A 26,997-nucleotide genomic window follows, 5' to 3' on the forward strand; every position below is an offset into this window, starting at 1 on the left:
TGATAAATGAAAAATGTCAGACAAGCCCCTGTTCCAAGCCCCTTTGATTCATCATATATTATATTAGTAGATTAAAAGTTAATCTCTCAACTTGTCTCTGACGAGGTCAAACCAAAGAAGAAGAAATCCAATACCGCCTCCAGGGTACTACCCGCAACAGTACGTCCTCTTTTTACTTTGCTCTGCAAGTATATCAATATTAGGTTTGTTGAGAGAACATCTCTGTGACTGACCACATCTCTCCCTATCGTTCTCTCTCTCCCTTTCTCAGTCGACGATCCCCAGCCACTCGGTGCATGCTAACATGCAGAATGTCCTCCACATGATGAAGCTCCACCAGCCCACTCCCCCCACCAGAACTAGCAGACAATATAACATAACAGAGATGGGAGTAACAATGGAATAAGGGGATGTTCTGGGTCTGAAAGAGAAGTGAGAGAAGGAGGATTGGTGGGGACTGGGGAAGGGCTTTTTTGATATGTCTAATAATACTGTATCTCCTCCCCCTGTAAAGACAGCAGGGCTAAGGGGGAGCGGGGTGACACCCCTGCCCTACTCCTCTGTTAAGACCACCTCGCCGGAGGGGGGGGGGGGTGAGAGCAGGGGTGAGTCAGGAGAATCTAGACACTGTGAACCAGCCTGAAGAAAGATGATATCACCTAGGAGACATACTGTAGCTATCAACATGTATCACAACTGGATATGGAGGATCCTTCTGTGAACAGGTTAATCTCAAACCACGCTTGATTATTATTAAGAGATGCCGATTGATCAGTGTGATATGAAGATGAAAGCCTGCACACAATTTTTTATTTTTTATTGAACATTTATTTAACTAGGCAAGTCATTTAAGAACAAATTCTTATTTACAATGACGGCCTACACCGGCCAAACCGGGACGACACTGGGCTAATTGTGCGTCGCCCTATGGGACTCCCATTCACGTACAGATGTGATATAGCCTGGAATCGAACCAGGGGCTGTAGTCACTCAGGAGCATATAGGGGTCCTTCAGGACCCGCTTAGGGAAGCACACAAACAAAGCATTGTGGGTTCCTCATTGTGGTTTTTACATGTCAGCTTCTGCGTGGCCAAATGTCAAAGATATTTTATTAGAATGATTGTAGGGTAACCTTTTGTTACTTGTATTTGTAATGTATGTTTGTTTGTCATACACATTGTACATGCACAAAAATAGTCCTTTTGTAATGATTTAACTATTGTGACATTTGTATGTTTTTGTCTAATAAACACTCTTAATATAACAGCATCAGACTATTTTCTTATGTTCTAAATTAGTCAGATTTTAATGCAACTATTCAAGGCAGATTTGACAACACTACTTCAGTCCAGTGCTTTGTGGCTTAATGGTCACATACAGTCAATATCCACTAGATGGCAATCTTTCTCCTGGATAGGAAACTAGATGCACAGCAAGGCCTCCAGTTCTACTTCAACTCATCAGTCAGTAATTGATTACAGCTTGTTGTGAAATTATGAGTTCGGTTTAGGGACATGGAGACTTATATTTGTTTACAAACAGATACACAGGCGTTGTCTCAGTCTCAGACACATAATTACCAAAGAAACTCCCCAGATGCCCCCAAAAAACAGTGGTCCAACTATTAATCGACCCCAACTTTGGTCCTGACCTGCAGGTGTGTGTGTGGTAATAGGGCAGTGGTCTGCTTTATCTGGTCTACTCAGGGTTCAATTAAAAGCAAAATCTAAATTGTAAAAAAGTGAAAATGGGGATCTGGCAGGGCTGGTCTCTAACCCTAGCTGAAATGGAATTGCACAGGGCCCTGAGTCATGGGAGAAGGGGCTCAGCTGACACTCGTTGTTTTTACCAGCCGTATGATTCGCTTCCATATCTCTGCCATCACTGGGTTCTGGTATATTCTGTGTGATTCGGAGCTTGCATCACTCTGCACAGAGAGAGGGGATAAGAGAGCATTACTGAATCCAGTGTTTTGTTTCGTACTTCCTTATTAGATTGTCGACTAGCACTGGGAGCAGAAATCAAGTTAACTCAGATGAGCCCTGGCCATTCTCTACCTCTCCTTCCTTCTCTCTCTCTATCATTCCATCTCTCTCACCAGTTACCTCTTCCACCACCAGCTTTACCCACTCCCTTACTTTCTCTGATTTTACTCCCCCTTCTCACTCTCTCAACCTCCTAATCTGGTTTCACTTTCCCTCCCTCCCTCTCCTGCCCTATCTGAAACTGGCCATTGGACAAGACAGAATGGTTTTCAGTAGCAGCCAGAGGGGAAGCCCAGAGAAATGTCTGTATTGTTACAGTGCCAGGCATGTTGTTGTGTGTGTGTGAAAGTCCCAAAACACAGTCCCTGTACAATTGGCACTCAATGTCTTTTCAAATTATAATAAAATAAAAACATGAAAAATAATAATGGTCTTTTTTTCTGACTGTTTGGGTTACTGACCATCTCTAAAAAGTAACTAAAGTGAAGCATGTTGACTTGAATGATTTCACAAGACAAATTCCCTGTCAGTGAGTTGATCAGTAATCAAGAAACTGATAAGACTAACTGGGAATTTCTGCCCTCTTCTGTATAAGGGCATCTGGGGACATAGATCAGAGATGGATTTGACTAAAGTAAAAGAACCAACCATCCATGTCCACTGCACACTAAAAGGCGCTGCATGGTTATTCCAAAGTGGCCGTTTAGCATTTACTGCGGTGCAGCCTCTGCAGATGTCAGGGCTTTCAGAGCTATTCTAAAGGAAGTTGTCAAAGTTGTCAATAGTTTATACAGGACGTACCGCCCCTACCTACCTTCAACCAATCATGTCAATACGGAGCTACGGAACCCTCTGCATTGTTACAAAATTTGAGAGATGCACAGGAAGGCAGTATGGAGCTCGATTTGGCCTCTTGCTTGCCTCCGGAGGCTCCACAATTGCATCCCACCCTCCATACGAAGCCTCCGGCCACATTTTCAGATGAAGCATAAATTGTCTTTAAGTGCAGGGCGTAAGATTGTTAGTGTTGGAAAGATAGAAAGGACAGAGTATTTTGTGTCCAAAACACCTCATCTTTCCTGTAAGGAAAAGAATGCCAGCCTCGAGTGCTGCTCCTGAACAGAGTGAAACCCTCTAAAAGGCGATGCATTGGTAGATGACGGAGCAGCGCAGATCTGTTGTGAAGTTGTCAAGGAAGTGAGTTTGTTTATTCAGGACCTCTCGCCAACCAAACTTGTCAATGCTGAGCTATACGGAGCCATCTGCATTGTTACAACATTTGGGAGGCGCATGGCAACGCGATATGGAGCTCAATTTGGCCTCTGGAGGCTCCACAATTGCTTCACATTATCCATAAGGAGCCCCCGACCCCATTGACAGATCAAGCATAAATTATCTTTAACACAGCGACAGCGCAGGCACGCACAAACACCTTCAAAAATGCACATGCACTTATTCACACACACTTTCTCTCCCAATAGCATTTTCTGCTAAGTAAGCAGGACTTGTGACCCTGGGAACTGACCAAATATCCTGTTCGTTTGAGAGAGTGGACACTAAACTGGATGTTTGAGGAAAAAAAGAATTGTGAGAGAAAGAGGGGCAAGAGTGAGTGACATCTTTGGTCCAATATAATGTGCCAGTATGGCTCCTTAATGGGTAATGCAGCCTTAACTCTGTCAATAAGTCAGTCATATCAAGGTCACTGTTTGCATACACAGCCAGTGGTAGAGATCCTGTCGTGTGCGAGAGCACTAAGTAGGAGCGATATAGAGAGAAGGGGTAAAAGAGAACAGTATTTTTCTGGCCAGGATTTGCCCCTACTACCCTGGATAGGCACAAGACAGGTGTGCATGTCTATGTGAGAGACAATGCTGCAGAATAAATCAGTAAAAACCCGTTGCCTTTCTACAGGAGTTGTGGGCAACTTGACACCTCCAGCACACGGCTAGACCACCAAGCCAAGAGTGATCTGTGTTTATGTTTGACTGTCGCCAACATCCACATCTTCACTCTGGGGCACCGAATGCAGTTGGCACTTCTTATTAGTCCAGCAGCTAATCTCTGAAATCTGTAACTTCTGCTGCTGAGCCAACCTGATAAGAGGTTCAAACTCAAGGCCTTGGTTACCAAACTGTTTCAGTGTAGAGGCCATTGTAGCGGTCTTGGTTTGTGATTTACAGCATGTTGCACTGCATTCTGAATAAGATTTCCCTGCTATGAAACGTCAGAAGTTGCAGCAACAGTAAATACACAAAGTCCATGTTCAACAATATTCAAACTTTATTGAATTTAACATCTTCAAGCTAATGGCAAAAACTAATAAAAGAAAACAAGGCAAATCAAGTTCCAGGCTAAATGGATATAAAACAAGCATAAAACAGAGTAGCAGGCATCATGGCTAAATATAACAGCAACTGTACGTGTACATATTCATCTGCATCTTTGTGCACATGAGAGCAACGCAGAAGAATCATTCCATAAGACCTAGAACCTCTTATTTAACTGGACTAAAATCAAGGTGATAGAAAGTAACAAAAACTCCATTTTAAAAGCTCTATAAACATAAGCTTCAGAGCTTCACACAGAAAATGGTGGCTGCTCCAGAGCCATAGACATGTAAACATCAGCAAACTGGGTTTGAGATGTACAATAGTAATGGGTGCCATTGTTCCAAAGACAGCTACATTCTCAGGTCAAGAATGTAAATTGAATTCTATGTTGGAATGTAGCCAAGTCATGGAACACAACAATTTGACATGCCTGTGCATCTGGCCAGCTGACCCATTCTTGTGTCTGGTTTAAGCTCGCAAAGTCAAGCGTGACTGAGAAAACAAAGACATTTAAAGCTGCTCTCACCACTCAAAGCATCTTTGATTGAATCTTTACAAGGGGTCTGGAAGTGCGGAGTCCCTTTAATATCTACTGGGTGTACTATCAAGTTAAGACAAAAATACAAATCTTAATATGTTCAACCGAGTAAGGCACTTTTCTTGAAAAGGTGCATGGAGAGGGGCCGGGCCATGTGACTTAGTTTGCCCGAGCTGAAGAAAAAAATTGTTGCTATGGGTACTGGCAATGTCCTGTGACAAACACTGAAAGAAAATACTCACTGCTACATTGTGTGTTCCTACAGCATGCAGACAGTTTAAATCATGGTGTCCTTAAGACCATGGCAAAAGGAGAAATAATGGTGAAGTAACACTCAGAATGCTCTATGGATTCACAAATGCTTATCAGTTGCCTTCACCTGACATTTGGCCATTAACGTTCCTTTGTGTGAGTGAGAGTAGAGGACTCAATGTTCAGCATACTGTGAATGCACAGGGGAGGGTGGGGGGGGGGTCGTCTTTGGGATGTAGCCTAATGCCATCGGGTGACTGCAGATTCATATTTAAAAGGCAAACCTAAGGTGATCAAGAACATACATTAAATCAAGGCCAATGAACGACACGGGCACTTTTAAATTACACTGAGTGTTCCATACAAAGCAAGGTGATATTTTTTCATAATTATGAAAATATTGAGCTAAGAGTTCTCACAAGCATTCATACATTTTTGGCAGCAACAGGAAGGCAAAAAGTACAAAACAAAACCGTCAGTGCCGCACTCCATTTTCCATGCCAAGACTGAGAACTTCGACATTAACACACATTGTTCAGGCATACTCTTCTCTACCAAATTGTTTGACAAATTAATCAAGTGGTTCTTTTTCTTTTAAGTGTCTGATGCCCCAATAGCATAATTCAACAGAAAATATTACATTTCCATTTGTTTGACATGCATTAATGCAGAAAAAAAGAAGCCATTGCAAGTGAATGCTACTGAAAAAACTCAAAGAATACTCAATCTTGCCTTTACAGGATTGAAAGTTCAAACCTTTAAGGTAAATCAACTGAATGACATGATAGCTCTATGTACAAAGGGGACAAAGTCACACTATTAGCAGCAAGCTAATCAAAAAACTAGACCCATACTGTTTGTACTCTAAACTTGGGAAAATTAGTCACTGCTTTTCTGTAGTCCAACACCCATCTCCTCTCCTTGGCACTACATAAACATTTTTTTTTAATTTTTTTTTTTAAAAGGTGCCTCAAAAGGAGAAAAGAAAACCCCCAAAATGCAAAGGACAATGTCTCAACATTAAAAGTTCAGGGACCAGTTATTATTAAGTCAGTTATTTGACACTTTCAAAACTCTATCCAATTTTTTGCATGACTCCAAAAAAAATAAATTTACTAACTAAGCTTAAAATGACTGCCTGGGGAGGACAGCTCATAATAATAATGGCTGGAACGGCACGAATGGCATCAAACCATGTTTGAGATGTGATACTATATACCGATTCTGCTCCAACCACTACGAGCCCATCCTCCTCAATTAAGGTGTCACCAACCTCCTGTGAGACACACCGTTTAAACCTATGCTCCTTTGAGACCCCTCTATCAGTCAGAGTTCTCTTCTTCCTAGCAATGGTAGCCAAAATAATGGGCAACTGGGCATTTTTAATACATGACCCTAATCATGATGAGCTGTTAATTGCTTTTTTTAACCAAGGAACCCCACCTGTGTGGAAGCACCTGCTTTCAATATACTGTATCCCGCATTCATGCAAGTGTTGCCTTTCCACCATTATTATTTTTAAAAACACAAGTCATTAGAATGTGTGTGTACAATGAGGGGGAACTAGCATTAGGGAGCTGTGTGGAACTTAGGCCCTACATTTAATGAAACAAAATATATTCAGTCTGCATAGGGGTCACTTTTCAACCAATGCCATTCTAAATCAATTTAAACCTAATAGGTCTTCATCCATCCATCCAAAACCACGATGAGCAACTACTGTATCTATCTACTCTTCAATAATAAAAGGCTCTTCAGTACAGCTGGGATACTAAGGTTCTCAGGGTTTGGGCTCAATTCCATTTCAATTCAGTCAATTCATAAAGTCAACTGAAATGTAAATCACTCCCAATCATTTTCTGAGGAAAATGTGGAATTTCAGTTTACTACCTGGGTTGGCTGAATTAAAATGGAACGGAGGTGGTTGGTTCTGTTCTCGCGTTACTGCTCCTGTCCTGTGTCCAGACTGCTTTTACTTCACAACAATCAAGCCTCAGCCAGGAGGAAGAGGAGCATCATCATAAATCTCCCTCATTCCCCCCACTTTAAGTAACAGACATTTAACATTAAAGGCACTTTGCTTCCAATAGTCAGCATCAAGGTGCATGCTGTCTTATCTTCTTCCAACTCAATCATTTATACTTCTGATAGATTTATCACTCCCATATATTTACAACAATATTTTATCTGTAGACCCCTACAACCGTGTCCTAAAGACTTGGCTCATTGTGATTTCATTCCTGTGGTGGGTCAAGGGGTCATCTTCAGTCTAGTGGTCCGACTCATCACTGCAATATGTTTGGCTGAAGTCAGTAAAGATTTTTGTGTGTGTGTGTGTGTGGGGGGGGTTGTAGAAATTAGGGGTTGACTTGTGTTTATTGCATTGAGCTGCTCTTTTGGCAGTGTGTAGTGTTGGCCAAATGCACACACAGTCTTAACACCAAGAGAGCCCAACTCATCCGCCACTTAAGACGGGGGCATCTACTTAAGCAAGGCTCTACACTGACTTTTGAAAAATGCAGGCACACAAAGAAATTTAATAGCACAATGCTAAATATTTTAGGTAATAAAGCTAGAATCATAATTTTTCCTACGTGCATTGGTGCTCCTAAATACATTTTTTAAAATCCAGGTCACACAGCAAATTATTTACACGCATATGTGAGTAAAGTGGTCACACTGTAAGGCCCTGCTTAGAGGATGGACCATTGCTTATAGTTCTCCTTTTTATTCTTACTTTAATCTCTGCCATCAGATGAATACAAACTCTTCATAAAGGAGTTGTGAAGACACCTACCCAGATCTGTCCCATGACAAACAAGAAAAAAAAGCTATGCTATATCATCCAGTCATTTAGTTCCAAAAAAGAAAGGGGGAGGGGATCTCAATCAAACAGTGTTTCCAAAGCGTTACTACCAAGCTGCATGAACAAGCTAGTACTCCAACGCTGTGGCAGCCCCACTATACACCAGCAGAATTGAAAGTTTACATAAATTACTATTGGGTCTATTAATGGCAGGCAGGTAAAACAGTAAGATGAAGGGCCAGGGGAGTGAAGCAGTAAACAAGTTTGCTTTTCATCCAGTCAGCACACAGGAGAATAGCCACAATGACTCACTGCAGGAGAGGGGGGAGGGGGGTAATAGGATAGGAGAGGGGGAACGAGATATGGGTGGGTGGGGAGCGAGAAGAGGGGACGAGAGACGGGGAATCCATAGTGATGTAATCCTCTGTTGAAGGCTCAAATGCCACTGCGCTGGAGTTCACTTCAGCTGCACCAGGGTGTGAGAAATGTGCAGCAAACTACGTACAGTAAAAGATGTGGCGCACTTGTGGGTGTGTACAGTTTATAACCTTGTGTGCATTTACGCTACAGGCCTAAACCACAGGTTGGCACCGCAATGGCATTAGGCTTTTGGGAAAAACACTGATCGGAAACACTGTGATAATCACAATGGCCAGGGGTTCGGGTGTTCATAGTGGGCCCCAGAGTAGGTATTGTGGTTGGTGGAAGTGGAGAGGGTTCTTCAGAGGGTGTGGTAGTTGCGGTCCTTGGACTTGCAGAACTTGTAGAGGAAGAAGACCACGGCCTGCAGGCCCAAGACCAGCACTATGCCCCCAATGAAGCTTGCTGCGTCAAATGTGGAATTCTTATGAGGCGCTGGAGAGGGCCCCACAGGTGATGCGGTGGTGACACTGACGTCTGCACAAGGAGGGAGAGCGCCAAGTTGGTTATTTCACTGTATGAGCCACTAGCCAGGGTTAAGTGGATTTAGAACCATATTGATAATACACAGGTGGAATCCAGTTTTTATTCAGTAACACTTTTCTATGGAATCCTTGGTGCTCTACAAGCAGCCATAAATAAAATTGTCTTGATTTCATACCAGGCTGGGCTGGCATGGGAACTTACTTGAAGCATGGGTTGCGGCAGAGACTGGGACGGTACCGTTAGTGGCAGGCAGGGCAGTTGGTACTGCAGTGGTCAGGTCAGCTGTAACCAGCGGTGAGATGTCAGTTTAGTATCATTTCACTAAATGCATATATACTAGACATACAAAAACAGTTGACCATTTCACCATATTTAAATTTGACATACAAAAACTCCCTCAAAAGAATCAAGTCACATAGTAAACATACACCGATTTGAAGGGAGCAGGCGAGATGCTGGTTACCTGGGGTGGGCTCGGGCTCAGTGGTGCTGCTGTTAGTTGCATTGCTGGCCGTATGGGTAACTGGAGCAGCGGTAGGAGAGTGGGAGATTGTGGGTGGGGCAGGGATGTCAGTTACAACTGTAGTAGCAACAGGTGGAGATCCCATTGAAGCGACGGACACCATGAGATAGACAGGGTAAAAAGCAGGAAAGAAGAAGATCGCCATGTTATGGCGGTGTCTATGTCTGAAAAGTCCCAAAATGATTCCTTCCCTTTCCTTCGTGCCTTCCCTTGTGATCTGACAGGGCAAGATTGGTGAATGTAATAGGGTGAATTAATTTAAACAGCTTTCACCCATTTAATCCTTTTGGACCAGTGGAAGGATGAGGGATGGGAGGAAGGAGCCATGGGGTGAAGAATGGCAGGGACAAAAATGAATTAGGAAAGAAGGGAAGCATTTTAGAGTGTTGAGACAAAGCAACTAAGAACACAGAACAAATATATAGAATCTCTACATATCTCTAGATCAGTCACTTACTGTTGAAGGTAGACTTGTCATGTTAACAAAGTGAGTCAGTGGAATGACAACATCTAATCCCTCTGGAGAGGCCTTTAATTGAATCAGGTGATGTATTAGTCCTTACCTGAGCAGGTTTCATTAGAGCACTTGCCCACGGTCATGTTCTGACCATTTATGGACGAGATGTTGACACAGGAAACATTGGAGACAGTTGGAGTTTCTCTAACTGAACAGGGGGATAAAAGAAAAACACAAGCACAAATAAAAGATGATTGTTTCCTGTAGAGCACACACTAAGACAAGAAAATATATTCATGTGATCATTTCCAAAAGATTCCTTACACTAATCCTGACACCCCATGGAACACGAGCAGTTTAAAAACACAAGGATCACCTTTGTTTTCAGTCAAATGAATTAGCACAAGGTGAGATGTTAATTAAATGGTTTTGTCAGCTCAGGAGTCCTTCTGTGTTCCTTCTCCTAGTCCTCCTCCTTCCTGGAAAGTCCTGAGTCAGAGCCCCCCAATGCATGATCTTTCCATTACTGATTACTGTTACATTGTCAGAGTCAAGGGCCCTTTCGGGGGTGCATGTGTGAGAGTGATAAAAAAAAAAGTGAGATGAGTGTGGAGGTACAGGAAGAGACTTGAAAGGACCAGAAATCCTAGCCTCTGAGCAAAACCCCTTGCTCTGGACATCAGCTACGAGAAGTGACACTGACTAACTCTGTTAGTCTTCATTTAATCCTTAAGAGTCTTAAAACAACCCCCCCAAAAAATAGATTTATACCATGGATCATTCAGCTGTTCGATTTCAAATTTTAGGACCCCTTAGCGTATCACTTGAAACATTGGATTTGTCCTCGCTGCAATTAGCCCATAGAAACACAACGAATAACAGCTTCTGACATGGATAAAAAATATATATTATTATTTTTTTCAGGGGGGGGGGGCAATGGCCATTACATTTTTTGGTACCCAGCTACCTTCAGTCATTTACATGTTTGTGAGAGACTCACCTTCCCTTAGAGGGGTCATAATAGTTATCTAGGCCAAACCGTTCAGACACGACAGACATTTCATCTAGCTCTGCCACATTTCACCACAGATGCAGAAGAGCAACATCGGCGGATGTGGCGGATTGCGAGGCAGCCCCCCCAAAAAAAAAAGATATCGCCAGCTTAAACTGACAAGATTTTGATGGGATTTTTTTTATGATGCTAATTACATTTCCGCAGGGGCCCATCAACTCTAAGGGGTTACTAAAGCGAGCAGGAGAGAGTTGTTCCATTGTCAGAGTCAAGGGTCCTTTAACAAGACATTGATTTTCACCACACTTATCATACAGTAAAAAGTTAGGTAGGGCTATACTTACTATTCTGTGACATCATGCACAACAACCACAGCCAAAACTGGAGAACTGAACCAAAACAGAAAACCTATGACAGCTCTCTGCTGAAAAAAAATAGTGTCTGATATTCACCTCTGTTTTGACACAGATTCTCATATGACCAATCTGGTCTGGCCTCACTATAAAAACAGTGTGAAGACAATTAGCCTAAGTTGACTTGCTGCTGCTCATAGCAAAACATTGACATGAACAGAAACCTTGGTGATCTCTTATACCCTTCCTTTTCTGTACGTGGAGTGTTGCCACTACCCTTACAAAGTGTCTGTGACCCCACTACTATCAGTGTATCCAGCAGACATTCTATTGGCCGGGGGGGTAGAAGGGTCCGTTACCTCACAGGCAGCTGTAAAGGATGAAACTCACTCACACATTCCAGAAGGATTATGACATGCTAGGGGCATCCAGTGAGAGCAGAGACAACGCTTGTTAAGATGAGAAACCCTTAAGGCTCATAATACCGACGCGTAAGTGCGCCTTCCGTTTTTCTTACATCAAGACCTTTAAGTCCACTGAGCTAAACCAGCTGACACGTCGCTCTGCGGCATTAAAATACAGCCTTCAGAACAAAATGGTGTCACTCTGACGGAAATGCATTGTGCACATGAAATCCCTAAATCAAAGACAAATCTGATAGTAACAGTGGGGTTGAAAAACTCACCAAAGCGAGTTGGGTTATTACCTAGGCCTAAGTGAGCTGGGTCTGTAGTGTACTTTAGAACTACCACCATAGGAAGTCTGTGAGCTTTCAGATTTGCCGAGTTCATATCTAATAGGCGATCTGCGAGAAGCATTAGTTCAGTCCTAAGACCTACTGTGTGGTTAGAGAAGTTAGTTCGGGTGTGTGTGTTTAAGAGTGACTGGAGTAGTGGTGAAAGTTGTTTGTTCTGGTGTGTGACACACGGTGCTATAGGATTTTGTCTATGTCGTTGTGGCTGCTGAGAGGAGTGAATAGGCCACACACACTATGGCTGTGTTCACACAGCCACTAAGAGCTAAGGCTGGGAATTACCAGGGACCTTCCGAGACAATATAGTCACGATACTTCGGTGCCGATTCACTATGTATTGCAATTCTCACGATTCTGTGTGTATTCCGATTCGATACTGTGATTACATTGTGATTCAGTGATCTAAAAATATTGCTGCAGTGTGACGAGAGCCATGAGAAAATGTATTTTGATCAGACATGGAAATAGAAGTGCTGAAAACAAATTGGCTCCCTACGTAATTAAAAAAAAATTAGAACCGGCTATGAAGGGAAAATACTGGAGTTTTGGTGCAGGTACAGCAGACTAGGGCTAAAATAATATTATAAGTGTCAAAACAATACAATATATTCAACAAAAAAATCAAATATTTTCCCCCATCGCTACTAAGAACCCAAATCGGATTCTTTCCACATCTCCACACTCAGTTGTACAGGTGACCCTGTACAAGATAAGATGTGCGCATTCACACGGATGTAGCACACAGATACCACACTCATTTCCTGTCACTGTTCCTTAACATTTTGAGGTGGTAGTCATGGTAACTGTCATTTGCAACAAAAAACTAATCCAAATAAATCAGACCCGCGCATCGAGACAGGAACTTAAGTGGGAAAATAACCTATTTTCATACTTGAGTAAAAGTAAAGACACCGTACCCTAATAAAAAAATTACAAGGAACAGTGAGTCACCCAGTAAAATACTACTAAGGTATCAAAAGTAAAAGTATAAATAATTTTACATCCCTTATATTTAGCATACCAGACACATGAATTTGAATTTTCCTGCTAAGCATTTGAAATGTAACAAGTACTTGTCAAAATTGTACAGATTAAAACATACATTGTTTTCATTAGGAATGTAGTGAAGTGAAATTGTCAAAAATATAAAGCACTAAAGTAAGATATCCCTAAAATGAACATTAAAGTATTTTTACTTAAGTGGATCTTTCTATAAAAAGAGGGTACGAGTGAGAATTTCTTGTGGAGGACAACTGTTTGGCGCTGTTTCAAAGTCAATAATACATTTGCCTTTTTTTCCCTCACATTAAGATATAAAATGGGGAACACATGAGTTTAATCAAAAGCCTATGCTTTGAGTTCCCATATTTGTCAAATCATGTGACAAAGCACTACCTTTCCTTATATGCATGATACTGTTTGTTATATCATATACTAAGCATTTAACAATTGAATTACACATAGACCTTGATCCGGTGAAATTCCTGGATATTGCTGCTGGACTCTTTCTGTATGGAGATCTCAGGAAGTTTACTGGAACCTAATTCAGTTTTGTTTCCGTCCCTCTCCTCGCCCCTACCGGGGCTCGAACCAGGGACCCTTTGCACACAACAACTATCACCCTCGAGGCATCGTTACCCATCGCTCCACAAAAGCCACGGCCCTTGCAGAGCAAGGGAAACTACTTCAAGGTCTCAGAGTGACGTCACAGATTGAAACACTATTAGCACGCACCCTGCTAAAAAGCTAGCTAGCCATTTCACACCGGTAACAATAATATTTCATATTTCCCTAGGTTACGATGTGAAAACAGTGTTCAAGGGCACAGATATCCAAAATAATATGTGATTGCAAAATCCAATGCTTCAAAACAGAAAGAGGAACTTTAATATGATTAATTACACAAATCAATACTGTCACTTCAAATAATAGTTTGATGCGTGTTTGATGGGTTGGTCCTGTGTGGCTCAGTTGGTAGAGCATGGTGCTGGCTACGCTAGGATTGTAGGTTCGATTCCCACGGAGGGCCAATATGAATAACATTGCTCTGGATAAGAGTGTCTGCTAAATGACTCAAATGTAAATGTGTAGCTGTTTAGTTACGTGGTGACATTATCGCACAACACCAGCGGAAAGGATTTTCTGAAAAATCTGTTGAAGAGCTTGTGTGATACTGCACACATTTTTAAAACAGCTGAAGTGCAGGAATTCATGTATCTCACGAGGATTGACAGAACATTTTGGTGTCTAGGTTATGGCAGTCAAGATAAATTAGCCTACTTCATGGACGTCATGAAATCAAGATTCCTGATGTAAGATTACGATCCGTGTAGTTCGATCATTTATAGTGAAAACTGACCGTTTGTTTTTGCATAGGAAAAATAAAGAAAAACCTAAAATGTGGGTGGGGTTATATGTGGTCAAGTGCACAGCCAACACTTCCTGTACTTTAAAAGGTTCTGGTCACCCTTATAACTCCATTCTAGGAATCTTTTATCAATTAATAGCTGCCCATACCATGCCACAGTAGGAGTTCTCAATTTCTGCATTAGATTTACTGTGTATTTACTTGATTAATAAACTGCTGTTACAGTAAATGGTTAGCTGACTGACAGTATATCCTAGCTAACCATTGTTAATCTTATTAAATGATTCTATAGAGCCAAAAACTATCCATTGCTAGAATAGAGATATGCTCTAGCTATAGTTAGATGTGCAACCAGACTAACTAGCTAGAATGAAGCAAGGGATTGAATAGTAGACATGTAAATTAGAGGTCGACCGATTTAAAATCAGAAGCCACGATTTCAAGTTATGATGCTTCTTACATTTCCGCAGGGGCTCATCAACTCTAAGGGGTTAATAAAGCGAGCAGGAGAGAGTTGCTCCATTGTCAGAGTCATTTGGGCAAAAAGCACGATCGTTGCAAGAATGTACCTAACCATAAACACAAATTGCCTTTCTTAAAATCAATACACAGAAGTATATTTTATTAAACCTGCATATTTAGTTAAGAAATCCAGGTTAGCAGGCAATATTAAACTAGGGAAAATGTGTCACTTCTCTTGCGTTCATTGCACGCAGAGTCAGTTTGGGCCACCTGGCTCATTGCAAACTAATTTGCCAGGATTTTACATAACATCAAAGGTTGTGCAATGTAACAGTAATATTTAGACTTATGGATGCCACCCATTAGATAAAATACAGAATGGTTCCGTATGTCACTGAAAGAATGAACGTTTTGTTTTCAAAATGAGTTTCCAGATTTGACCATATTAATGACTTAAGGCTCGTATTTCTGTGTGTTATTATATTATAATCAAGTCAATGATTTGACAATGGTCTGACTGAGCAGTGGTAGGCAGCAGCAGGCTTGTAAGCATTCATTCAGGCAGCACTTTCCTGCGTTTGCCAGCAGCTCTTCGCAATGCTTCAAGCATCGCGCCGTTTATGACTTCAAGTCTATCTACTCCAGAGATTCGGCTGGCAATACTAAAGTACCTATTAGAACATCCAATAGTCAAAGGTATATGAAATACAAATGGTAGGGAGAGAAATAGTCTTAGAATTTCTATAATAACTACAACCTAAAACTTCTTACCTGGGAATATTGAAGACTCCTGTTATAAAAGGAACCACCAGCTTTCATATGTTCTGTGCAAGGAACTTAAACATTAGCTTTCTTACATGGCACATATTGCACTTTTACTTTCTTCTCCAACACTTTGTTTTTGCATTATTTAAACTAAATTGAACATGTTTCATTATTTATTTGAGACCAATTTTATATATTATATTAAGTTAAAATAAGAGTTCATTTATTATCGTTGTAATTATATATATATATATATATATATATATATATATTTTTTTTAATTTTTTTATTTAAATCTACCGATTAAATCGGTATCGGCTTTTCGGTCGACCTCTTCTGTACACAGACAGAAACCGACCACTACCACAAGTGGATGTGAAAGAACAGCCAGATCTGATACTCAAATATGCGAGGACACATGTTATGTTCTTCTATACTCGTGGGGACCTAAAATAGGTATGACACTTCAACAAACTTTCTAGAGATTTTTTTTGGGGTGGGGACTATGTAGTTCCATGTAGTGAATCTGTCATTCAATGCATTTGTATGGGCTAATAGCAGTAAGGCCAAAAACAATTAAAACATGTTTTTTTGTATACTTCAAATGGTTCTAAAAAAAATAAAAAGTAAAATAAAAATTTCATAGCAAAATTATCCTTGGTGTGACCTTAAAACAGGCGCAGGTCCTAATCCAGGCATTTGTCATCTCCCGTCTGGATTACTGCAACTCGCTGTTGGCTGGGCTCCCTGCCTATGCCATTAAACCCCTACAACTCATCCAGAACGCCGCAGCCCGTCTGGTGTTCAACCTTCCCAAGTTCTCTCACGTCACCCCGCTCCTCCGCTCTCTCCACTGGCTTCCAGTTGAAGCTCGCATCCGCTACAAGACCATGGTGCTTGCCTACGGAGCTGTGAGGGGAACGGCACCTCAGTACCTCCAGGCTCTGATCAGGCCCTACACCCAAACAAGGGCACTGCGTTCATCCACCTCTGGCCTGCTCGCCTCCCTACCACTGAGGAAGTACAGTTCCCACTCAGCCCAGTCAAAACTGTTCGCTGCTCTGGCCCCCAATGGTGGAACAAACTCCCTCACGACGCCAGGACAGCGGAGTCAATCACCACCTTCCGGAGACACCTGAAACCCCACCTCTTTAAGGAATACCTAGGATAGGATAAAGTAATCCTTCTCACCCCCCTTAAAAGATTTAGATGCACTATTGTAAAGTGGCTGTTCCACTGGATGTCATAAGGTGAATGCACCAATTTGTAAGTCGCTCTGGATAAGAGCGTCTGCTAAATGACTTAAATGTAAATGTAAATGTAATTCCATAGAGCTTAGTAGTATTTTGGGTTGACAATTAGGCTATTATCGTTATATTTTACTGTTAAAATAGGCCTACAGAAATTGTATTTAATAGAGATTAATTTGCCTACGTCTTTATGTGCACTAATATCACAGGCAAATTTATTTGGGGCGAATTCACCTCCTGAGAATTGTAAACGCCAAACACATTAGCGAGATCACTAAATTGACATAATACCCGCTACTGGTAGCCATGTTTGAATCCAACAGTAAATTCAATGTCCTAAAAATAGTATAAATAATAAGAAAAATACTTTGCAGTTTTTGCCTACTACCCAATGAGTCCTATGCACTTTCAATGGCTGTTGAGCATTTCCCACGCTTCATATGTCAAAGCCATATCTTGGTTGCAAAACAGCTGCGATAGAGCTAACTACCTACAGAAAGCTGAGAACCTCCTCTCTTCAACAGTGGCGGCAGTGACAACAGCAGTTGTTTCCAACGCTGTAGATTGCGTTTCCCAGCATCTAGATTTTTATTTCTCTGCCTTGTCCTAATACATTTTCTCATTCCTCTATTCCCTCTCGTCATCTTCCTGACATTCGACCAGTCTTCTCCCATCTCTGGGATTGGAACAGTCTTCATCGAGGTCCACACAGTGACATGGAGAGTGTGTCCGAGTAGAACACACGGAAGTCCCAAATCCATTCACTCTCTCAAACAGTGACAAGCTCTGAGGGCCTAGATCCAGCTCAGTCCTCATTCCACATAGTCAAGGAGGCTAGTATGCCTGGAACCTTGACTATAAGCAAAACTTACCACACCCACAACTGACAGTATTTTAGGGGACTGTCTAGTTGGTTTGCAATGTTGGTGTTAATTGTGCAAATCATGACAGACAGAGTTATAAAAACATCCCACAACCCTTGGTAGCTTAAGTGGCTCAACCTCTTAAAAAAAAAAAAACCCACAAGCAGATTTGCTTGGGTTCTTCCGAGTATCACACACACGGGAATGACACAGCTGTTCACCGTTATCATTTAGCAGCGCTCATGGGCTAGGATCTGAGCTTGGCTTAGAAAATCCCATTTACTGGGCTGATAACATCCACAGGCAAACAAATAAAGCAGTGGCTTGGACTAAAATGCCACAGTAACAGGCAAACTGTGAGAGTAGAGTTGGTGGGAGAGGAGAGTTTGGTTGAGTCAGTCGGAGCAGCAAACAACCTCAAAGCAATAGGCTGGCTATATAAAGACTGTTATACTGCATACTGTATGACTCAGGCCTATAGGAGCTTAATATATCACACAATCGACCAAAGCAAAGACCGAAGCCTAAAAACAAACATCTCCATTTGAGATCCCATACGCACACTATCCTGCATAGTCAAGACATTTCTCAAGTCTGACCGGCACTCCCATTATCATAATGAGATTACTACGTAGAAAAGTGTTCTTGTCCAAAGACCATGATATATTTCTCTACTCTAAAATGGCTGGTGCGAAAGGGATTAAGGCCAAATGTCCTAAGCTGACACTTAAATGGAGGACACAAATGTGTCTGTTCACTGCCTTGTGCAACCTGCCCATTATCCAATTCCTTTTTGTATTTTACACCTTTTTTAGTGGTATCCAATTGGTAGTTACAGTCTTGCCTCATCGCTGCAACTCCCATACGGACTCAGGAGAGGCGAAGGTCGAAAGTCATGCGTCCCATGAAACACGACCCACCCAAGCCTTACTGCTTCTTGACAAAATGCCTGCTTAACCTAAAAGTCAGCCACACCAATGTGTCGGCGGAAACACAGTACACCTGGCGTCCATGTCAGCATGCACGCGCCCGGCCCACCACAGGAGACGCTAGAGTGCGATGGGACAAGGACATCCCTGCCGGCCAAACCCTACCCTAACCCGATCGAGCCTGGGCCAATTGTGTGCCACCTCATGGGACCCCCGGTAGTGGCCCGGCTGAGAGTGAGCCTGGACTCCAACCAGGATCTCTAGTGGCACAGCTAGCAACTGCAATGCAGTGCCTAAGACCACTGCGCCACTCGGGAGGCCCGTCCAATTCCTTTTTTACCTGAATCTCAAAATAGCTCAATCTTGATCCTTTGGAATGACTTGGTCAAAAGGCAGGCTCCAGTGGCTTATAATCTACCTTAAGAGACTGGTACTGTCTGGTAGTTCAATGATCATAACCCCAAAATACAGTACATGGCCTAGGAAATTATAAGGCTTAAACATTAAGGGCAAAATGTATGCCTCTTGATTACAATATCGCACAAATGTAGAAAATGATCGACACTGCCATACCAACCACTTACCGCAGGCATTTTGTGGATATCGTTCATAGACTATACTAGAGAAATGTGTAGCTTGATACATTTCCTAATATGGGTGATTGTTAATGGGACAATTGATGGCTACAACCATCAAACCAGTAGCAGCAGTATAAAGGATAATGCGTATTTAAAAAAAAAGTGGTGCACATTAATGTTATAAACTTAGCGTTCCATTTGTTATTACATCAATTCAGGCAATTTATCACAATATGGATTTTTGCCCATATCACCCAGCTTTAACGGGTAGGTACTACTTACATGTGCAGTTCAACCATTGACAGTCACCGACACAAGTGTCACAAGCGAGTTCAGCACATCCATCATCTGAAAGGGGAAACATCAATCAACATACAAGTAATTAGAAGTGTATACAAAGGTTAGTTGTAATAGACCAGAATTGTCACCAATGAGGGAATTAGCCCAACTGATGGATATAGACCTAATTGGACTTGCCAGGGAGATATTTACTTAATAGGCACATTAGATACTCATCAACTGTAAGCACGTTAGTCACAGGGAGCAGTAAAGTTACTTAGATATAATTTCTGGTAGATGAATGCCTACGAGGTGAGCCTGGTCATGTCAATCGCCAACGTTGGTTTATGACATTTAAAACACCTGTGCATGTAACTAATGGAAATAAGAGAGGGACTGAGAAACCCGCTGTCCCAATGACGGACATTAAAATGTATTGCCCCTCTGTCCGTGTGACTTATGTAGCTTGACCTGTGATATTTTTTTGGCAAATATAGCTATAGATTAATAACGCAATATAAATTAAAATGTGACGCAAGGATGACAGGCAAGCAAGGGCCATCTGGCCAACATAAGCTGGCCATTTCACTAACCACCCATCTTCTAAATTATGTTGTCCAAAGGGACAATTAATCAAAACTCTTATTAAACAAATACATATGTGCCTGTTATTTCAGGGTTGCTGACTTCAGTAATGTTGTCCTAAAAGCGAACAGTAGCAGCTATGACGAAATCAAGTAGCCCACGTTGGCTATGTCGCTCGCAGTCTGAAAAAAAGACTAGAGGTCTAGCTCAGCTGGCTAACGTTACACATCTACCATTAAGAACGAACAAACTTGACAACACGTATGATTCCCACAAATCGTTTTTAGAAACAGTTTGATGTCACATTCGGGGCAACTAGAAAGAAAAGTGGCATAAATATGCACTCAAAACGGCTCGCGCATTTATGTATACGAGCTAGCGCTTAGCTCGCAGGCTTTCTTATGCAGAGAGCGCAAAAACAAGCTGTGCTTTACTAGGTCGCAAACTTACCTACGCTCGCAACTGTTGTTGCAGCTACCAATGCAAGGACTAATGTAACGTAAACAAGTTTTAAGTACATGTTTAATTTATATTTTCCACCAACTTGTTCGTCGTTCCACCCGATTTATGGGGAGTCGCGAGAGAGATCTGATTTCTGCTGGATACGGGTATTCTGACGCTGTTGCTATCTAACTGGCGACTTCCTTCTACCAGAGATATTCACTTTTGAGGAGATGGGAATTGTATTAACGCTTTTGTGTCTTTGCCCAAGGGTTGTCAATGAGCCGCGCGGTGTATTATGGGAGATTTTGGCACAGGTGCTTATCGGAGTCAATTAGGCGCTTTCTTCCAAAACATAAATTACGTGAACGAAAAGTACAATATTACAAATATTTTCTGAGATATGAGATGCGCAATTTATTCTCTGAAATATCGTATAGTTTTGTAATCGTAACATTGCGTACTTTCGACGAAAACAGTCAGGTTTCTCATATCCTGACTTTTAGAATTAGTTTGCGTTACGATTAGTTTAGCAACCCCTTGACGCAGCATGACAACGTGAACGCAATTGGTCGACGGTGCTGGCCGGAGCGTTATACGTTTTGCAGACAATTGTCGATGGGATTATTTTCTCCTCTTTTTCGAATATCTCTGTTTCTACCCAGGTCATGTGGCTCTTTTTACTGCTTGCTGGCTTGCGGCAGGGTTGCCATGTCCGCGTATTTTTTGCTAATTGTTCTTCATTACAAACTATGTCGCGGGTGAAAATGTATTGTTCGCCGGTTTTTGGCCTACCTCACTGCCTCCACCGTGGCATTGCTCTTATGAAAAATGTCTTTCTTGCAGAGAGAAATATATATTTACTGTGACCTGCTGACTATCCGGCATTGAGTCAGACTGTCTCTGAGTGATTAAGTGACTTGAGTTGTGGGGAGGACCGAAGTGGTTTGTTACGACAGCGCTGCAACTGAGTCACGTGAGTGAGGAGGCAAAGCAGCACATGCGCATGTCGTGACCTTTTGTAGTTAAGTCTATTTAAAATTGTCATTAAGGCGACACCTATTTATTTCCAACCCGTTTTCAACAAAGCATGCTAAATGCTAGGACTGATGCGCGTTTAAGAAATATTGTCGACATAGCACTGGAAAAAAAACTTTTGGCGCGCTAGAGCGCATTTGACAAATTCGCTATGGAGAAACTGTATCAAGTGAAGTGTTTTTACTCAAGGTCAGTTCTTGGGTCTCAAGGGTTGAGAGGAGATTTGTGCTAGTGGACATTTAAAAAAAAAAGAAGTTATGGAACTCCCTCTAGTGTTTCTGTTGTGGGGAAAAAGTCCTCAATGAAACTGACATTAAATGTGGCGAATGATACATATGCATCTGTCATTGTAGGCGACTGTAGCCAACCATTTGGTGTAAAGTACTTAGTTAAAAATACTTAAGTTCTACTTAAAGTAGTGTTTTAGGGTATATGTACTTTACTATTTATATTTTTTGACAACTTTTACTTCACTACATTCCTAAAGAAAATGTACTTTTTACTCCATACATTTTCCCTGACACCCAAAAGTACTCGTTATGTTTTGAATGTTTAGCAGGACAGGAAAATGACCTAATTCACACACTTATTCAGAGAACATCACGCCACGCTTTGTTTGTAAATGACGTCTGAGTGTTGGAGCATGCCCTTGGTGATCCATTTTTTTTTTAAATGATGCCATCTGGTTTGCTTTATATAAGGAATTAGAAATGATTTATACTTTTACTTTTGATACTTAAGTATATTTTAGAAATGACATTTATTTTAAACCAAAAACTTTTAGACTTTTACTCAAGTAGTATTTTACTGGGTGACTTTCACTTTTGAGTAATTTTCTATTAAAGATATCTTTACTTTTACTGAAGTATGACAATTGGGTACTTTTTCCACCACTGGATACAATAAATATGTTAAAATTGCGTTATCACTTGTGTAGCCTATCTGGAGCTGGCAAACATATTCAATAAATAGCCTATAACTTCAGTTTACATCTGAAATTAGATGTAGGCATATCAATGGCTATAGACTACCTGCAGCTGAGCAAACCATGGCAAAGTTGAGTTGCAATCATAAACCCAGATTTTACTATGTATGCCTATTGAAATGACAAGTACATCTCGCAAATGGTCCATTTATAACAGTTGTAGTCTTAACATCTGGCACATAACATTTGTTTTTTTTAGTTCGTCCAAGAGTTTCTTGCAGAGAGATTGAGATCCTCTGTCCAACTGTCATCACTCAAAGTTGCCTGTTGGATTTATCTATAGTTATGCACATGTGCAAAAGGGATTTATTTACAATTATAAACTGTGTTTGAACCCTGGATGCGGATTGTCTGAAAGCTGTGGAATATCAGACTGAATTACCAGGGGTATGACAAACTTTTTACTGCTCTAATTACTTTGGTAAACAGTTTATAACAGCAATAAGGCACCTCGGGGGTTTGTGGTATATGGCCAATATACCACGGCTAACGACTGTATCCAGATATTCTTGCAACATATTCAAATTTCTTTATGTCACAGCTCGCAATAATGATTATTTTGACGAAAATGTAGCTTCTAATGTCGTTACAAGTTACATTGATACTCCTTCATTGGCACGATAGCATTTTGGAAAAAGGGTTTATTGGACGAATGTGGCAACTCCTCTCTTGCTGTGAAAAAAACATTTGGGCTGGTTTTGATTGGTTATTGTCTAGATATTTTTGCTGGACCTGGCAAACCTGGCTTGCGTAAAGAGTGTAAAGAGAAGTGTCATGAAGTGAGAAGTTGTCCAGTACTGGCTATCTATTTTACAGTCTGGCCTAGGTCTACTGTACTTCAAAACACTGACCGCCTGTTTATTACTACTTCACCTTAAAGTGGCACAGCTATAACATGTCTCAAGCATCATTATGTTGTCTTTTTCTAAAAGAAACTCACACCTTTCATAAATCACAATTGACATGATCTGAAGATCGCATGCCTGCTTACATGCCTGGTTTACATGCCAACAACTCAAAACCTATATATACTATACAAAATAATACTTCGGACTTATGTTCAGTGCAGGAAAGGCCTACTGGGTTAAATGGAAGACCTAAGATGTATTTCAGTTGAATACATTCAGTTCTACAACTGACTATAGGTATCCCCTTTCCCTTTCTGTCCTCCTTGAGGTCAAGCTCGTTACCATTTCCTGTACAGTCCACCACCACAAAATAATATATCTAGAAGTGCCACAAGTCTTTGCTTTGGTTCACTCAAAGAGAAGAGGAACTGAATCTGACAGTCAGTTTAATCCTATATCAGTTTTATGGGGGGGAAGGGTTGTTTCCCAGCCCTTATGCAGGGTAAGCTACATTTCTATCTAGCTTCATTTTCTTGTCAGATAAAAAAAGCTACCTACGTATTTACAAACATGGTAATATACAGTAACTGAAAAAAGAAAGCAGCAAAGTGTCCAGCCACAAACAGGTCAGGAATAAAGTTGTGGAGAAGTACAGATCAGGGTTGTGATATAAAATTTTAAAAAATGAAACTTTGAACATCCCACAGAGCACCATTAAATCCATGATTAAAAAATGGAAAGAATATGGCACCACAACAAACCTGCCAAGAGAGGGCCACCCACCAAAACTCACAGACCAGGCAAGGAGGGCATTAATCAAAGGCAACAAAGAGACCAAAGATAACCCTGAAGGAGCTGCAAAGCTCCACAGCGGAGATTGAAGTATCTGTCCACAGGACCACTTTAAGCCGTACACTCCACAGAGCTGCGCTTTACAGAAAGGTGTCCAGAAAAAAAGCCCTTGCTTAAAGAAAGAAATAAGCAAACATGTTTGGTGTTCGACAAAGGCAGCTCTACAAAGTATGGACTTTGGGACGGTGAATAGTTATGTTGTTTGTTTCACAAAAAAATATTTTGCATCTTCAAAGTGGTAGGCATGTTGTGTAAATCAAATGATACAACAACCCCCCCCCCAAAAAAAAAAATAGGAAAAATGCTAAGGGGTCAGGCAGGTGGGTACAGAGTCCAAAAACAGGCAAAGGTCAAAACCGGGAGGACAAGAAAAGGAGAATAGCAAATAACAGGAAAAACCGCTAGTTGACTTGGAAAACATACAAGACAAACTGACGCAGGGATAAATACACTGAGGAAAATAAGTGACAATCACAGGGACAGGTGAAACAGATCAGGGTGTGACATATCCTGTCTTCTCCTGGTTTATGCCAACCAAACAACTGGCAGCCTTGGCTGGGAGAGCCCCTTGGTCTTCATGGTGCTACTTGCTTAGTGGTAGACTCTCCTTTCAGAACAGGTGTATATATATACTGAGATCATGTAACACTTAGATTGCACACAGGTGGACTTTATCTAATTATGAAGGTAATTGATTGCACCAGATCTTATTTAGGGGCTTCATAGTAAACGTGGTGAATATATATGCACGCACCACTTTTCAATTTTTTATAATTTTTTGAAACAAGTAATTTTTTTCATTTCACTTCACCAATTTGGACTATTTTGTGTATGTACATTACATGAAATCCAAATAAAAATGCATTTAAATTACAGGTTGTAATGCAATAAAATAGGAAAACCGCCAAGGGGGATGAATACTTTTGCAAGGCACTGTATGTACTGTATAACATGTATATTAGATTGAAGTATTGTAAAATATGTTTGAGTGTATAGCCCAAACTCTGTCCTCAGTACCCCAAATGGTGCACTTTTTGGTTGTTGCCCTAGGGCTACATAGCTGATTCAAATAACCAACTAATCATGAAGCTTTAATTATTTGATCAGCTGTGTAGGGCAAAAACCCTTGGGGTCCAGAGGACCGAGTTTTGGAAACACTGGTATAGGTTCTTGTGTATTTGATAATTTCATTTTTGACATTTATTACATATCCAATTCCTCAATGTTGGAAATAAAGCTTTACTGAACTGAGCTGAACATACCAAAAATAAAATAGAGTTGGACTAGTAATGTAGAAAACTGTGGTTAAATAAAAATGCGCTGTTACGGTGACACCAGTCGGCCACTTTACAATCCTGTTTGGGTCTCTCATTTTAGGTTTGGACTTCATGTCTCCTCAGTGCCTTCAATCACTTCACTAATCAGAGGACTTTTCACAGTACCCAAATGCAGAACATTATTTATTTATACTCCCTTCCATCTCATATTGCCCAAAAGAACAGCAAACCTGGTTTAAAAAATCAGATAAAGCAACACCTCACGGCACAACGGCTCTCCCGTATTTGACCTAGATAATTTGTGTGTATGTATTTATAAGTAGACTACGTGTGTATTTTAAAAAATTATGTGTAGTTCAGTCCTTCAGCTGTTCTTGTCTATTAATGTTCTGTATTATGTCATGTTTCATGTGGACCGTTTTGTGTGGACCCTAGGAAGAGAAGATGCTGCTTTCACAACAGCTAATGGGAATCCTAATAAAATATCTAATAAAATATCGAATTACACAGGTGCACCTTGTGCTGGTGACAATTAAAGGCCACTCTAAAGTGTGCAGTTTTGTCACAACACAAAGCCACAGATATCTCAAGTTTTGAGGGAGTGTGCATTGGCATGCTGACTTCAGGAATGTCCAACAGAGCTGTTGCCAGAAAATTGAATGTTAATTTCTCTACCATAAGCCACCTCCAATGTCCTTTTAGAGAATTTGGCAATACGTTCAATCGGCCTCACAACCGCAGACCACGTGTAACCACGCCAGCCCAGGACCGCCACAACCGGCTTCTTCACCTGCGGGATGGTCTGAGACGAGCCACCCGGCGAGCTGATGAAACTGTGGGTTTACACAACCAAAGAATTTCTGCACAAACCATCAGAAACCGCTTCAGAGAAGCTTTTATCCGTACTCGTCATTCTCACCAGGGTCTTGACCTGACTGCAGTTCGGCGTCGTAACCGACTTCAGTGGGCAAATGCTCACCTTCGGTGACCCCTGACATACTGGAAAAGTGTACTTTTCATGGATGAATCCCGGTTTCAACTGTACTGGACAGATGGCAGACATCCTGTTTGGTGTTGTGTGGGTGAGCGGTTTGCTGATGTCAACGTTGTGAACAGAGTGCCCCATGGTGGCGGTGGGGTTATGTAATGGGCAGGCATAAGCTATGGACAACGAACACAATTGCATTTTATCGATGGCAATTTGAATGCATAGAGATACTGTGACTGGATCCTGGAGCCCACTGTTGTGCCATTCATCCGCTGCCATCACCTCATGTTTCAGCATGATAATGCGTGGCCCCGTGTCACAAGGATCTGTACAAAATTCATGGAAGCTGAAAATGTACCAGATCTTCCATGGCCTGCATACTCACCAGCTATGTCACCCATTGAGCAGGTTTGGGATGCTCTGGATTGAGGTGTACGACAGCGTGTTCCAGTTCCCGACAATATCCAGCAACTTCACACAGCCATTGAAGAGGAGTGGGACAACATTTCACAGGCTATAATCAACAGCCTGATCAACTCAACTCTATCCGAAGGAAATGTGTCACGCTG

At 41.4% G+C, this 26,997-nt stretch overlaps 1 protein-coding gene and 1 long non-coding RNA gene across 4 annotated transcripts; both read right to left on the minus strand.

The window, feature by feature from the left end:
* Window positions 1–802: 802 nt before the first annotated feature.
* Window positions 803–3,111, minus strand: LOC127909406 (uncharacterized). The gene is made up of 2 exons (XR_008071029.1): window positions 2,801–3,111; window positions 803–1,928 (listed from the first exon to the last, which is right to left on the minus strand). It is a non-coding gene; the product is annotated as an uncharacterized LOC127909406 (long non-coding RNA).
* A 1,140-nt stretch (window positions 3,112–4,251) lies between these two features.
* LOC118375096 (sialomucin core protein 24-like) lies at window positions 4,252–20,711 on the minus strand. 3 transcript variants are annotated; one of them, XM_035761591.2, is made up of 6 exons: window positions 20,450–20,711; window positions 19,418–19,483; window positions 9,908–10,009; window positions 9,285–9,344; window positions 9,023–9,103; window positions 4,252–8,812 (listed from the first exon to the last, which is right to left on the minus strand). In XM_035761591.2, exons 1-6 carry the CDS (start codon window positions 20,517–20,519, stop codon window positions 8,637–8,639), a joined length of 555 nt encoding a protein of 184 aa, XP_035617484.1. In that variant the 5' UTR covers window positions 20,520–20,711; the 3' UTR covers window positions 4,252–8,636. The 3 variants fall into 3 exon arrangements, with proteins under 3 accessions (XP_035617484.1, XP_035617483.1, XP_035617485.1); XM_035761590.2 differs by having other exon boundaries at window positions 9,285–9,401; window positions 20,450–20,708; XM_035761592.2 differs by lacking the exon at window positions 9,285–9,344.
* Window positions 20,712–26,997: the final 6,286 nt, after the last annotated feature.

The sequence above is a fragment of the Oncorhynchus keta genome, chromosome 19 (assembly GCF_023373465.1).
Source record: "Oncorhynchus keta strain PuntledgeMale-10-30-2019 chromosome 19, Oket_V2, whole genome shotgun sequence".
Taxonomy (NCBI): Eukaryota; Metazoa; Chordata; class Actinopteri; order Salmoniformes; family Salmonidae; genus Oncorhynchus; species Oncorhynchus keta.